This window comes from Nicotiana tabacum, chromosome 17 (assembly GCF_000715075.1).
Source record: "Nicotiana tabacum cultivar K326 chromosome 17, ASM71507v2, whole genome shotgun sequence".
In the NCBI taxonomy this organism is placed as follows: Eukaryota; Viridiplantae; Streptophyta; class Magnoliopsida; order Solanales; family Solanaceae; genus Nicotiana; species Nicotiana tabacum.
The window spans coordinates 136,261,427-136,277,216 of NC_134096.1; the positions used below are offsets into that span (position 1 = coordinate 136,261,427).

General features: G+C 34.7%; 1 protein-coding gene across 5 annotated transcripts; it reads left to right on the forward strand.

Annotated features, from left to right (window-relative positions):
• Positions 1-1,762: 1,762 nt before the first annotated feature.
• On the forward strand, positions 1,763-7,234 carry LOC107801812 (monosaccharide-sensing protein 2). 5 transcript variants are annotated; one of them, XM_075235150.1, is made up of 6 exons: positions 1,763-2,164; positions 2,883-3,020; positions 3,460-4,026; positions 4,129-5,027; positions 5,989-6,176; positions 6,432-7,234. In XM_075235150.1, the coding sequence occupies exons 2-6, from the start codon at positions 2,942-2,944 to the stop codon at positions 6,865-6,867; spliced, it is 2,169 nt and encodes a 722-aa protein (XP_075091251.1). In that variant the 5' UTR covers positions 1,763-2,164; positions 2,883-2,941; the 3' UTR covers positions 6,868-7,234. The 5 variants fall into 5 exon arrangements, with proteins under 5 accessions (XP_075091251.1, XP_075091250.1, XP_075091254.1 ...); XM_075235149.1 differs by having other exon boundaries at positions 1,764-2,164; positions 2,871-3,020; XM_075235153.1 differs by lacking the exon at positions 1,763-2,164 and adding an exon at positions 2,233-2,330.
• The last annotated feature ends 8,556 nt before the right edge of the window (positions 7,235-15,790 follow it).

Here is a 15,790-nt window from a genome sequence, read left to right on the forward strand (position 1 = left end):
CTATAGTCCCCATTGATCAGATGGATTAGAAGTAATAGCATTCACATAGCCTATTAGCTTAGATTTATTTTTTTGTAAGTTAAATATTTAGCAAAATTTTCATTCTCGACATATATTGCAAGCTTAGTCCAAATGTACGTACTTGTAGTTGTCAGCATTAATTTTTAGTAAATTTTATCATTTCTTCTCTTGCATTAATTTGACGTCGTCATTTTTAAGTGAAGGTTAAATCATCCTGATTCTTAATTAACTACGTTGTGAAGCACCATTGGTGCATATGTAGAATATTTCAGAAATCCAAACAAGCTCTTTTTTGCTTGGAGGTCTCCGTCTAATTCACATCAAATCATGTATAGTTCAAAAAAAAAAAAAAAGGATAAGAAATCAAAAGGTTAAACTGAAGTTATAGAAAAGGATTTAAATGATACATATACTATTTATATATGTTGAAGACGACGACGACAACAACAACCATCCAGTAATAATTTCACTAGTGGGATATTGGGAGGGTAGAGTGTACGCAGCCTTACCAGCCTTACCCCTACCCTGGAGGGGTAGAGAAGCTGTTTTCGGGAGACCCTCGGCTCAGAGACAAAAGATCTGTAACAACAACAGAAACCAAATAAATAATATCAGCACCGTAAGAGACAACAAATAAGTGGAAGGATAATAATTATGGTAATAATAAAAATTGAAAATAAAAATAAAAATAGTGTGGTGAAAGAAAAATCGCTAGCAGTCCTAGACTAAACACTATCAGAATAGCTGGAACGAGGAAAAACGCTCGACTACCCCCTAACCTACAACCCTAATGCTCGACCTCCACACCTCCCTATCCAGGGCCATGTCCTCGGAAATCTGAATTTGCGTCATGTCCTGCCTGATCACCTCGCCCCAATACTTCTTACCAATTAAATCACTTTAATTTTATCAGTAACTATGATAAATCAATATTGTTTGAATTACAAATCTGAGTTTAAATTAAAAATTTCCTGCATACTAGAGTTGTTTGGTTGGGAACTAGTTATTCCGTTGACCGAATTATAATATGAGAATTAAATAATAATGGGATTAGTTAATGAATATACTTTTATTGGTATATTTTTGGTTCATTGGATTAAAAATAAGATATAGGGATATAAAATATGTATTTGATTTACATCAGATAAGTTGGGATAAATTTTTATTTCTAATTTTTAACCTTAAAATTTTTAAAGGGATTGTTATACAAATAGCCAGCCAAATTTAATATTTATTTTTTTTAGCCGGTATACATAGATTATATATTAATTATATACAGTTATACACATAGTATACATGAATTATACATCTGCTGGCTATTTTTAATTTAAAAAATTAGGTGGACGACTATTTAAGTTAATTCTTCTTTTTCAAAGGACTTTGGAAGAAGAGATTTGGAGACATGCATCTTTGTCATTTAATGTTTTATTTAGTGATTATTTATTCCGTGATTGTTATATAGGAATAATACTATAATTATGATATAACTAATTTCAGAATTATTAATTTCGAAACAAAATAATTTCCAAGATTATTATTCCTTATCGCACCAAACGATCCCTAAGGAATTAGTTGTCATAAAACGCCAAAGAATATATGAGAAATAAAAGTTTATTTAAGAAAAAGAATATCCCCTGCCGCGACAAGTGTCAGCATCAGACGTCAATTAGTTACAGCGAAAACGCCGAAAATTCCGAATCTTTTCCTATGAATGAAGTACCATAATTCATAATTGTAATAATAGAATAATGAGAACCAAGTAAGAGTATATAATTATGTAAGGGCAAAAAGAACAGATCAGCGATTCACGTTCCTTAGTTTTACGATCCCATCTCTCTTTGTCTGCCATTTCTGTCTTTTCTTTCTCCTCTCCCATATGGTGGCATTGTCTGTATCCTAAGTTACATTAACATTAACCCCTTTTTATTTATTTCTTTCTTTCTTTCCCAACGAGAAAGAAAGAGAAAAACAAAAGTATAGCTCTGTTTTCTGTTTGGTAATTGGGATTGTCTATATATTTATAGCCTTTTTAGGGAATTGTAGAGCTTTGCATCTGGTACTTTTGAGGGTACAAAAATACCAACTTATTAATGTGTTCACTTTTTTCACATTTGGGAGCCTTCACTTTCATTCTGTCTCCCAGGTCTGCTCCCTTTTTCTTGTATGCCAATTTGCTAAATACATGCCCATTCTCTTCTCTTTTAATCATTTTTCGTTTCTGTAATCTGTTTCAAGATATCAGCTTTTTTCTTTTTGTGATTTAAAGAGAGCTCCTTTAGTTTAATGTTTCACCCGTTTGGATGCTTCATGTGATTTCTCATCAATCTACACCAAAAGTTATTTTAATCGAATTTTTACCAATTATAGAATATGCAAATTGGATATGTTAAATCTTCATCTCTTTATGCTCTTTCCTGATTATTAGTATATGATAAATTAGTTCTTATGGATTTGCTGTTCCTTTATTTAGTAGTGGGGTCCTGAAATTTTTCTAGGAGTACTGAAATCTACATCTTGGATTCTTGAAGCCTTATATAGGATCTTTCTTCCTGGCTTCATTCTGGAATATGATCATGTATTTTTTTTTAATATTTGCATTGAATATTTGGAGTTATCATTTGGGAAAATGCCGCTCTCAAAATAACAAATGTATATTTTTTTGTATATATATATACATTTTTGTATGTTATATACAAAAATATACAAATTTTATACACTTTTGAGGCTACCGGATGTAAATAGTTTCGGCCGTAGGCTAAAAATGATCTTTGCCCTTATCATTTTGATTTTTGTGGCTATTTTATACATCTGTTCTTATTGCTATAATCTTGTATGTGTTCTGATTCTAGGTGCTTCTGCAGTTAGGAGAAGTTGGGGATTCAGTTTTACCACATAAAACGAAAGATTTGATTTACTAAGGATGAGTGGAGCTGTGCTTGTTGCACTTGCTGCTGCCATTGGCAACTTGTTGCAAGGATGGGACAATGCAACAATAGCAGGTATTTTCTGGTTAATCTCATGTTCTTTTACTTGGTCTTTATTCTTTATGTTGTGTTCTCTGAAAAAAAAAAAAAAGTCTTTCTTGGTTTTTGTCATGTTAGAGATCTATATGCCAGAAGAAGATACAGAGAACTTCCGGTGCTTTTTATTTTTAGTTTTTTATTTTACTCTGTATAATATTTGGACTGAGACGAGTTTAAATGCCAAACCTGGGACGGAGGCATAGTTTTGGTATGGTTTTAGGGAATTCACGGTAATTCCTAGTACAGCCATCACCGCATAGACTCTCAACCTCACATCTCTGTAGCTACCTCTGCTCCAACTTTGCCAAGATCTGGTTTATATGTCCATAACCATATTTTCTCGTCCATGGTACAAGCTAATCCAAATGCACTATACCTCTTTTTGAGAAAATAATTTGTGTATGACATGTTTCAGGAGCTGTACTTTACATCAAGAAGGAATTCAATCTGCAAACTCAGCCAACCATAGAAGGGCTAATTGTTGCTATGTCACTAATTGGAGCAACTGTGATCACAACGTTCTCAGGACCTGTGTCTGATATGCTTGGGCGGCGTCCAATGCTTATTATTTCATCTGTCCTTTATTTCCTCAGTGGATTAGTAATGTTGTGGGCTCCAAATGTTTATGTGTTGCTTCTAGCAAGGCTGTTGGATGGATTTGGTATTGGTCTTGCTGTAACACTCGTTCCCGTTTATATATCTGAGACTGCCCCACCAGAAATAAGAGGTCGGCTGAATACCTTTCCTCAGTTCACTGGATGTGTTGGAATGTTTCTCTCATACTGCATGGTCTTTGGGGTGTCGTTGACACAATCACCAAGTTGGAGGCTAATGCTTGGGGTTCTCTCAATTCCTTCTCTTGCTTATTTCTTTTTGGCTTTGTTTTATTTGCCTGAATCTCCAAGATGGCTTGTTAGTAAAGGTCGGATGAAAGAGGCTAAACAAGTTTTACAGAGACTACGTGGCAGGGATGATGTCTCCGGTATGCCTCCTGGCTCCATTTTTCTTCACAGAAATAATTTTCTTAAGATTTTGTGATATGTCATTTAAGGGATTCCAAACAATTACTTTTTTCCGCCTTCAGGTGAAATGGCCTTGCTGATGGAAGGCATGGGTGCTGGAGGAGAAGTGTCTATAGAGGAGTACATAATTGGTCCGGACAGTGAACTTGCTGATAGCCAGGAGCATGCAGAAGAGAAGGATCGAATCAAGTTATACGGAGCTGAAGAGGGGCTTTCATGGATTGCCAAACCTGTGACTGGACAAAGTACTCTTGGTCTGGTCTCCCGTCATGGGAGTGTGGCAAATCAAAGTACTCTTATGGATCCAATGGTCACTCTATTTGGCAGTGTCCACGAGAAGCTACCAGAGATGGGAAGCATGCGCAGCATGCTCTTTTCAAATTTTGGCAGCATGTTCAATGTAGCAGAGAATCAAGTTAAAAATGAAAACTGGGATGAAGAAAGTCAAAGGGATGGTGACAAGCATATGTCTGATGCTTCTGGGGCAGAATCTGATGACAATCTCAGGAGCCCGTTGCTCTCACGTCAAGGGACAGGCGCAGAAGAGCCTCCAACCTCATTAAGCATGAGACAAGGTAGCAATTTCACTACTGCAAATGGTGGAGAACAAACAAGTATGGGTATAGGTGGTGGTTGGCAGCTAGCATATAGAAAAGATGAGAAAAAGGAAGGAGCACTCAAAAGGATTTATTTGCATCAGGAGGCTGGTGCTGGATCACGTCGTGGATCCATTGTTTCCCTTCCAGGTTGCGATGTTCCTGCAGAAGGTGAATTCATACATGCTGCTGCTTTAGTTAGCCAGTCTGTTCTTCGAACAGAGAGCATATTGGCTCAACAGTCTATTGAGGAAGCAGTTGAACAATCTGAACCTATTACAAAGGGCCCAGGCTGGAGAGCTCTTTTTGAGCCAGGAGTCAAGCACGCTCTCATTGTTGGAGTTGGAATTCAAATACTTCAGCAGGTAAAGGGGTTATGTTGTTTTAGTTTCTGAACATATGATATTTCCGGAATATGGAATAGAACCATCAGAAATGTTACCTAATTTTAGCTTGGTTCTAAGAAGAAATTGGTGAAGGATAGTCACGATTATGTTAGTGTCTTACTCATGGAATTAGTAATGCAGAACTAATTACTGAATAATCATTGATTTTACAAGAAAATCAAGACACTGGTATTTTTCCATAGATGTCTTGTCAAGGAATTTGCTGCTTATTCTGTTGGGAAATGGCTTGACATTAAGCATTACGTATACTACTCTCATGCTCAAATCAGAAAGTATATGAAGTATGGATACAAATTGGCATCTCTCGAGTGAAATGAGATATACCAATCACCTTTTATGGCACAGTTCATTATGGATCGAACATTGAGTCAAGAATGAAATTTTATACTCTTCCTTTAGATAGACAATACTTTCATATAGTGATAAACTTAGGTTTTTACTCACTGTTGCTACATGCTTTATATGAAAATCCTAATTCTTACTACTGTAGTTTTCTTTAGTCAAAAGTCTCTCATCGTTCTATATCTAATGCTTGTGTTAATTAGATGGTTTTATGCTACTCGTGTTAGTAAAGTTGCATGGGTCTAATAATTGCTAGGAGTCTATTTAGTTTGTTCAAGAGATATATATGTCTGCAGGGATAATGTGAGAGTTTGGACCTCTAGTTTAGAGAACCCCTAAATTTAAATTAAAAGACAACTCATTGAGTAGTAGAATAAAATGTGTCCAAATAGAACAAGCTGTACGTAGAGTATTCGTAAAGCTGATTTCTCTACCTTTGCATAAAATTAAAAGAAGTATTCATATAGCTGACTCAACTTGTTTGGGATTGAGAGAGTTGTCATTCCTGTTTTTGATGTTGTTATTGTTATTGATGGGGGGCCTACTCACTACTGATTCTGTTTTGTTCCTTGAACAGTTCTCTGGTATAAATGGGGTTCTCTACTACACTCCTCAAATTCTTGAACAAGCAGGAGTAGGAGTTCTGCTATCAAATCTGGGTATTGGTTCAGACTCAGCATCTTTCCTCATTAGCACCGTCACTACTTTGTTAATGCTTCCCAGTATAGGCATTGCAATGAGACTGATGGACATTGCTGGCAGAAGGTAACATTAGTTCTATTATTCCCATAATCTTAGTGAAAACTGGAAATAGAACAAATATCAAGCCTTGCCATATCACTTACTTGGAATTCATGCCTTAGACGGGGTTTGAATAAGGTGTTAATACAAAATAAGAATATTGCCAGCTAGACTTGTTTCCAAATTTGATGCTAACTCTGGTCAGACTTAATCATTTCAACTTTATACAGGTAATATTTTCCACTTTTGAGTAATGTAATTGTCTGTTGTCTTCTCCAGGTTGCTTCTGCTGGCTACTTTGCCTGTTCTGTTGGTGTCACTGATCGTACTAGTCCTAGGCAACGTAATTACCATGGGCGCTGTCACGCATGCTGTGATCTCCACCATTAGTGTTGTGGTCTACTTTTGCTGCTTCGTTACAGGCTTTGGTCCAATCCCCAACATCCTCTGCTCCGAGATATTCCCCACCAGTGTTCGTGGCTTATGTATCGCTATATGTGCTCTCACATTTTGGTTTGGAGACATTATTGTCAGCTATTCACTCCCCGTTATGCTAACCTCTATTGGACTTGCTGGTGTCTTTGGCATCTATGCTATAGTATGTGCCATCGCTTGGGTCTTTGTTTTCCTGAAGGTTCCGGAAACAAAAGGCATGCCCCTTGAAGTCATTACAGAATTCTTCGCTGTCGGTGCTAAGCAATCTGCAAAAGAATAAACGCGCTGGAGATTTGAAATTTTGTCTGATTACCCTTGCTGAATGTGAGGTATGCTATGTGATTAACTGTTCTAGTGATTCAAGGGAAAACTAGGATGACAGTGGCTGATTGCTCACAAGGAAATCACTTAACAGGATTACGGTCAGAAGAGGATTCATTTAGCTCTTATATATGGATCTTTTGTTTTATCCTCTTCATACGTAGTGTTTCTGTTTACTTCATCGCGAATCCAGCTCAAATAGAGTTCTATAGATTTGGATATAAATTTGTCTTAAGGCACTTTATGATACTAATTTTTGTAACATTTTATTAATACACTCATATAATCTCATCTTCCTTTGAATTATGATCATAAAGTTAAATCCAGTAGAGAAGCTGATCATCTTGTTTTGGTTCGTTTTAAGAATTGTTCTTCAGTATGCTTATTGTTAGAATTGTGTTTGACCTCATCTAAAAGTTGAGAAGGATTGTCTGCTGGAAAAGTTTAAGCTTTTAGATGAGGATGATAAATGTGATCCTTTTTACTGGTGTGAGACGTTTCACATATCAAAACTTAATAAACATGTGAAACTGCTCAGTTGCCCTTCAACTTGTTTTTTTCTTCATTAACTCTCTCCTCTTTTATTGTCAATCCAATATGAGTATACACATGTAGGAAGCAGCAGGGACAAGTTAACCTATATTTTTATACATTCACTATATATATATATATATATATATATATATATATATATATATATATATATATATATATATATATATATATATATATATATATCTCCTTCTCGCTTACACTCATTATTACAATCTTGTAGAATGATGCATTGCCCCTTACCAAATAGGTTCAGATGGTATGAATCTACTAGCCTTCACAGCTACAATGTCTGCGCCGAAAAAAGCAGAATAAAAATGGTCATGTTCTAAGCAATGAATATATTAATATTGCAAACACTTTTTCCTTCTTGTTTATTTATTTATTAAACTCACCGTTTGATGCAATGATCAGAAGTAAGCAAAAAAGTATTACGAGAAACCTAGAGTAGGAAACTTGAGATTGAGCCATGTTCCAACTTAAGCGTATGAGCTGATGACTAGTTAAGGGAGAATTGTAATCAACCAGAGGAACAACAGATATTTATATAGGGAAAATCTTGTTATCTTCAAAAATCTCACGTGAAAACATCGCTACCCAAATCAACTGAATTTCTTGCGCATTGCTTACCATATTTAGTGTTATTCTATGTCTTAGTAATATATGGATTTTGATTCCTTTAAACTACATTATGGTTTTTTTGCGTTTGGACTTTATTGAACGACTTGGAATTTTCTATGTTGGGATTGATTATTGTGAAAATAGCACGGGCTAGCCAGTTTTCAGACTCATAATTGAAAAATAGCTAGCGTTTGCAAAGTCATTGAAAAATAACCACTATTTTGCTGCAACACGGAAAGTTCCAGCATAATATACTGGAGATTGGTGCACCTGTGTATGAACTTGCAGCTGGAACTCCAACACACGAAAAGTTACAGCATAATATACTGGAGATTGGAGTACCCGTGTATGAACTTCCAGCATATTATTCTGGCCCAGTATATTATGCTGGAATATTTTTCGTATTTTGAATAACGTTTTCGTTCAGATTTATCTTTACATGAAAAGAGGCTAAATTTCGATTATTTTTGAAACTGTGGCTATTTTTCAATTACCACTTATAAATCTGACTATTTTTTAATTTCACCCTTAAAAATTGGTAGCTATAATATGGGCCCGTTTAGATTGGCTTAAAAAAAGTGGCTTTAAAAAGCACTTTATAAGTGCTGAAACTTGTTTTATAAATAAACAGTTACGTGTTTGGATAAAAGTGCTGAAACTTAAAACAAGCTGATGAAGTGTTTGGTAAACAAGTGCTGGTAAGCACTTTTTCTTGTTAAAATGACTGAAATATCCTTAAAGTTGTTAACATTATAAAGACGATGATGACTATAATATTATATTTTCCGTTCATAGCTTCAAATTCAGGGGTAACACGTAAATTCATTGAATGATTTGGTTTTAGAATATAGTTACACCAATTTTTTTTAAAAAAGGAAGGATTCAACCACCAAAAAAAATAAATGTTATGGAATAAAAATAGAAGCCAAAAGAACAATATTTACAAAATATTGGAATGTATCAAACATTATTTAAAAACTATTGTTTGCTTCACGTTAAGAACTTCAAGAAATTGACAAATATTGGAGAATGGAGAAAAAAAAATTGTATGTTGTAGGGTAGGCCTGGAAAGTGGGCCGGTCCAGGCCCGGGACCGGCCCAGGACCGCGGGCCAGACGGGCCAAACGGCTAAACGGGCCAGGACCGTTTGGTCCGGTTTTAGCGGGCCTGGTCCGGTCTCGTGGGCCGGTCCTATGATTGGGCCCGCCAGGCCCGGGACCGTTTGGCCCGCCAGGGTCCGGGACCGGACCCGGACCGGCCAGGTCCCTTAGCGGGCCTAGCGGGCCCAACGGCTATTTTTTTTAAAAAAATATTATTTTAAAAAAAAAAAAAAAAAAAAAACGTTGGACTGTCAGAAATAGCCGTTGGGCTGTCAAAAATAGTCGTGGCTATTTATGAAATAGCCATTTAACCCCTCAACTTTGTTTTAATCCCAAACTTTTTATAATTATACTTTTTCCCTATTTTCAACTATAAATACCCCATCATTCTTTCATTTTTTCTTACAAAATCATCAATCTATCACAATCTCTCTCTAATTTACTTCTACTATTGCTTACTTTATTGTTACAATTTGTGAAACAATTGTGAAGTTGGTGAATTGAAATTTTCAACGATAATCAATTTCCAACAAGTTGTTCGTCAATTCGGTAAACTCGTTCCAACTCTTAAGTTTTAATATTATAATTTTATTTGTTTTATTTATTTTGCTTGATTAATTAAGATGGCTTATTCCTTAAAAAATATGTTTAGTAAAAATAAGGAAAAATCAAAGAGTGGTGAATCTAGTGGCTAATATGTTCCTCCTCCACTTCCCCCGGTTCCCCGACCCAAACATGTTACCCGTCCTACACCTCCTATTCTTGATAGCGATAATAGTTTATTACAATTTACCGAGAGTCAATTTTTCCATAATATAGCACTCGGTGAACAATTAAATCATGAATATATGAATGCTCTTTATGGTAATCCAACTATTGATGAAAATGATGATGAAGAAATAGATTTTGATGAAACGCAACCGGATGATGATACACCCACTAGTCCTGCTCCTGAAGTTAACCCAACTAATAATAATCTAGATGATCCCCCATCTGACCCTCCTATTAGTGCCCCTACTTTTTCTAGACAACCTCCTAAACGGGCAGAAACATCTCTTGTTTGGCAATTTTTTACTCAACTAAGAGAAAAAAATAGGGCTAAGTGTAAAACTTGTGGCAAAGAGTTAGTTTTTCAATATGTTGGAAGTCGGGGAGGAGGGAGGGGGTCGGGGGGGACGGAAAGTTTGACTAGACACATATTGCTACACCCTCAAGATAAAGCTAGATATTTTCGTATGAAAGCTTTGGCTGAGGGGACAAGTGCACCTAGTCAGGCTGACCTTAGTACCGGGTCAAATCAATTTCAATCGGGAATTAACACTGTTACCGGTGGTATTTTATATTATGATCCAAAAAAAGATCGGGAAGAATTGGCAAAAATGGTCACTGTTATGTGCTTATCCTATAGTTTTTCTTCTAACCCCCACTTTGTGCATTATATTAGAAAAATTTATAATCCTACTTATAAAGGTTTTCCTCGCACAACCGTAAAGAGTGATATTTATAAATATAAACATGAATATGAACAATATTTGCGCTATTTATTTACTCATATAAATTGTCGTCTTGCTATTACAACTGATATTGGTAGAAGTGGTAATGACTGTGATTACCTTACTGTTACCAGTCATTGGATTGATGAGCATTGGATAATGCAAAAGCGCATTATTGCTTATAGAATAATTAATTCACGTCACACAGGGCAGTTTATTTCTAGCACGATTGCGGATATTTGTAGATATTTTTGCATTAGTGATAAAATAATATCAGTTTCAATGGATAATGCTACTAGTAACACAAATGTTGTAGCCTTGCTTACCACGATACTAAGTCCTGTATTTAGTAATATTTTTCATGTTAGATGTATTTATCATATTTACCATTTAATTGTGGGTGATGGCATGCGAATTTTAAATGTTGAGATTGAAAAGGTTAAAATGGCTCTTAATTGGCTTTTTTATTCAAATCGTAGAAGTAGACTTAGAGAATATTTTAAAAGATGAGATGAATTTGGCCTAAGAGAAAGAAAGGTTCCTAAACCTTGTCCAACTAGATGAAATTACATGTATGAAAGTTTAGTTATTGCATATGAATATAGAAACCCCATAAACTCAACGTTTAATGCTCATGTAAGTGATGATGATGAGCACCTTACAAATGTGGATTGTGCTAATGTTAAAATGCTTGTAGATTTTTTAAAAAAATTCCATATTGCTACAAATGAATTTTCTGGGCAATATTATCCTACTATTTCTAACTGTTTAGTTTATATTACAGAACTTGCAAATTTGTTTGATCATTTTTCAGATGGTGGGGGAAATTTATCAACTTGCTATTGATTCCATGAGAAAAAAGTTTAAAAAATATTTTTTTTCTATTCCCCCTATTTATGGTATTGCTGCATTGTTAAATCCTACTATGAAATTAGGAGGTCCTCAATTTTGGTATGAAATTATTTATAATGGTTTAGCACTTGAAGATGAGGAGTTGTCTAAACTTCCGAACGCAATAGCCTAAATTAAAATAAATGTTCAAACTATTTATAATGCTTATCAAGTTGCATTAGATCATGCTAGACCAAATGTTCCAACTCCTCATTCTTCTAGTTCTCAATCATCTAAAAGAACTGCGGGAGTAAGAGCACTTAGTGCTTGGGCAGGGTTCAGGGGTTCTCAAGGTTCTAGTACTAGTGATTTTTCACAACTAAATGAGCTTGAAGTTTATTTGTCATAGGGAATTGAGGAAGTGAATCCCGATGGCTCCTTTAATATTTTGGAATGGTGGAAGGACAAAGAAAAACACTTTCCGATTCTTTCAAGGATGGCCCTAGATATTTTAACTATTCAAGCTTCAACAGTGGCATCAGAGAGCGCTTTCAGTCAAGCAAGACTTCAACTCGGTGATTATAGAGCGTCTATGAGGGAGAGCTTGGAAAAATCAGTACTTTTCAGAGATTGGATCCGTTCGGAAAGAAGAAATTTTGGACTTGCTGAATCACAACCAGAGGTAGACGAAGCTTATGAAGAAATGCTAGCTGAACTTGCGGAGGATGATGCTTCACCTGGAAGCGTTGATGAGCAAGCTTCATTTCCGCCACCACCAACGAAAATTCCTCCGGACCTTGAAGGATTTATGAAATTTGTAAGAGATACCATGTAAATTAATATGTAACTTGTATTTTGGCACATCTTGATTAGTTTCTTTTTCTTCTCAATGGTGGTATTAGCACCTTGTTGTGCTCATTCCATAGGGGGAGGAAGACTAAGAAAGATATTGCCATGATTTTTAATGCTATAATTAAAATATAACGCATTGATTTGAATATCTCTTTACAATATTTTTGTCTAATATAGCTTATATATAGTAAGATGTATATATATTATAGTATAGTATAGTATACATATAAGCTTATATTTATACTATACTATAGTCTATACTATATATACATCTCATAAGATATATAAACTATATTCGATATACTATATATACATCTTAAGATATACTATATATACTATACTATATATACATCTTAAGATATACTATATATACTATACTATATATACATCTTAAGATATACTACATATACATCTTAAGATATACTATATATACATAGTATACTAGATATATATAGTAGATATACATGTATATATAGTATATCTTAAGATGTATATATAGTATATAAATCGAATATAGCTTATATATAGTAAGATGTATATATATTATAGTATACAACTTCCAAAAATTATTTTTCAACACAATTTCTAAAACTTTTTTTTTCAAGTTTCAACCAAATCTATGTCCAAACACTAGCTGTATTTGATTGACGAGTGAGAAAAATTATTAAAGGAAAACATTTATTCAAGACTGATAGTAATATTAGCAAACCAAAATGTTTTTTATGAAAATTGTGCATGTTAAAGATAGGGACGGATGTAGCCTTTCGGTATCATGTTCATTTGAATTAAGTACTTTTAGCATGGTGCATAAATTTATATAAAATTCATAAAAATTACACCAACTACTAGTATATAAGAATTTATAATTTTAAAGATATAATTGATTCAACGCTAATCTTAAATATTGAACCCATAGAACTTATATTTTGGATCCGTCTCTGACTAAAGTAAGATTGATAGTAATCATAACATAATTATAAAAGAAAATATGTTCCATTCATGAGTGAAGGAAATTTTTTTCTTTTTCTGAGGTCCTGAAGCAAACTACTCATTGATGCGTTGCATCAACCCAAGAAAAGCATACTAATTAGTGAGAAACATTGTTTGTAGTAATTAGACAATCTAATTGTTTTAAAATCGTGGCGCACTACTATGCCTATTTAGTGCGATGCTTTTCCCGGCCGGCCCGGGAACGATGTCTAGCCAAGCGTTTCAAGAAAAGAATGGTGGTTATTAGTCAAAGGTAGCAGGCATATATCTGAGGATGTCGAGTAAAACTACTACTAATTTAAGTATATATCTCTTCTTAAAAGGCAGTTAGTTTTATATTCATCTTCCCTTTTGTGCAATATCATTACTATAATATACTCCTAGTATTCCTTTCGAAAAAGAGATCTTTATTTTTCAAGTGTTTTTGTGGCTACAGAATCACAAGTTGGGTGCAACAAAGAAAAGTTAATTTGTATCCACTACTCCTCGTCTTTATCTTGCTTTATTATTTCCTTTTCTCTTTTGAAGATGTTCCTCCTTTTGAGGGAAAAAATAGAAATTGCTCCAAAGGGTGTGGCATGAATGACATCATAAGCCAATTCAAGATTATGAATTAGTGATCTTATTATGTGTATACATTTTAATTTTGGCATACATATATATACAAGTACGAGCGTGAAACAATGAGTTTAACCAAACCCACCCTTGATCCGAATCAAAATAATATCTTCCTCTTTTTCCCTAGCTTGATGCAAGGGTGACGAGATCCTGCATTGGTTGTTTAATTGAAAAGGAAAGCTGAAGTCTTTTTTAAAATAGTTTTGGTCATCCTCAATCTTTTCCTACTACCACAACTTGCATACTGAGAAAGTGATAAGTGCCTTTTGATCCAGTACTAGAACTCATTTATGCATAAGGACAGAGGAGTCAATCACTACCATTCAAAGAAACTATTACTAGGACTATAATATGCTTCAAGATCCCAGCATGTCATTTTTTAAAGTTAAAAATTGTTAGAGGCGGCAGTCACTTTATCCAAAGGAAGATCTAAAATGAATTTTATGGGTTCAACTAACCAATTATTTTTTACTCAAACCAAGTATGCATATACAAAATAAAAAGTACTAATATGGATATATATTAGTATTACATTTATTATGAACCCTCTAGCACTAGATTTTGGATTCGACTAATAACCTTATGAGATCAAAAATAAAATGCAACTAAGCAATCCTGAATCTAGAGATATAGTTATATTCAGCTGCTTAGATAGTCCCTTTTTATCCAAACTAATTCTGGATTGCTTTGTTCATTAAATTATTCTACCTTCCTATATTTTAGAGTACTTTCTAGTCTAGTGTAGTTTCCACAAGAGTGGTCCTGTTTTATCCCGAACTGTCACAGGCATAAAGCTACGTACAGTCTACGAAGTAAATATAAATGCCAAGAATATATAACACAAGCTACTCTTCCTTCCTATATTAACTACCATACTCAGGGGCGGTTGCCGCATATATAGCTACTCTTCCTTCCTATATTAACTACCATACTCAGGGGCGGTTGCCGCTATATAGCTGTACCGTGTTCGTCTGAATCTAATACTTTCGATAAAGTATAAATTAATGTATAAAAGTTTTGTAAAATTATAATAAGTAGTAGTTATGAACTCATAACGTTAAAAATATAATGGGTTCAAAACTAAAACATTAAAAGTTAAACCCATAGAATTAAAACAAAAGTTAAACTCAAAAAGTTAAATTTCTGAATCCGCCTCTAAATACATATTTTGATTCAACTAGAGGTTTCATTTTAGCAAGGCAGGGATGGCATCCACATTGAAGACTTTTCTCGATGGTAATATAGCAAGTCAAAATAAGGAGCTAAGATCGCACGGGAGGGAGTAATTTCTTGGAAAGAGAACAACAGCAAAAGAAAATCACGTACATACAAGGCATCCCGCATACAAGCTAGGCATCCCGCACTCACGCAATATTTCAAAGAAGAATCGCACCTCCATGTAAACAGCCTAAGATCACACAAAGCGAGTAATTTCTCGGAGAGAACACAAAAACAAACAAAAAATTAGCCCAAGAGAAAGGAAGCTTATGTTTTTTAAACTATTACAACAAGTAAATTGTACAAGAAATTTAACTAGAAATTGAAGTACCAATTACTCCAAACCATCTGCCCTACAATTACATTTCTAGTTGGCATTTCCCTAACAAGAAGCCAACACGCCTATCATTTCAAGTTTGTCACCTTCTACATTCCCATTAACACTAGCAGTCAAGCATGTTGCTTCCTCTTTATCTCTTCCTCTATAGCTACTACTAGACAAAGTGAAGCAACCTCCTCACCACCTTCAATGGGGTCCATTTCCAAACTCTCTGACAATTACACTTAACCATTTTACAGTTACAATCTTTGGTCGGCATTAGCTCTA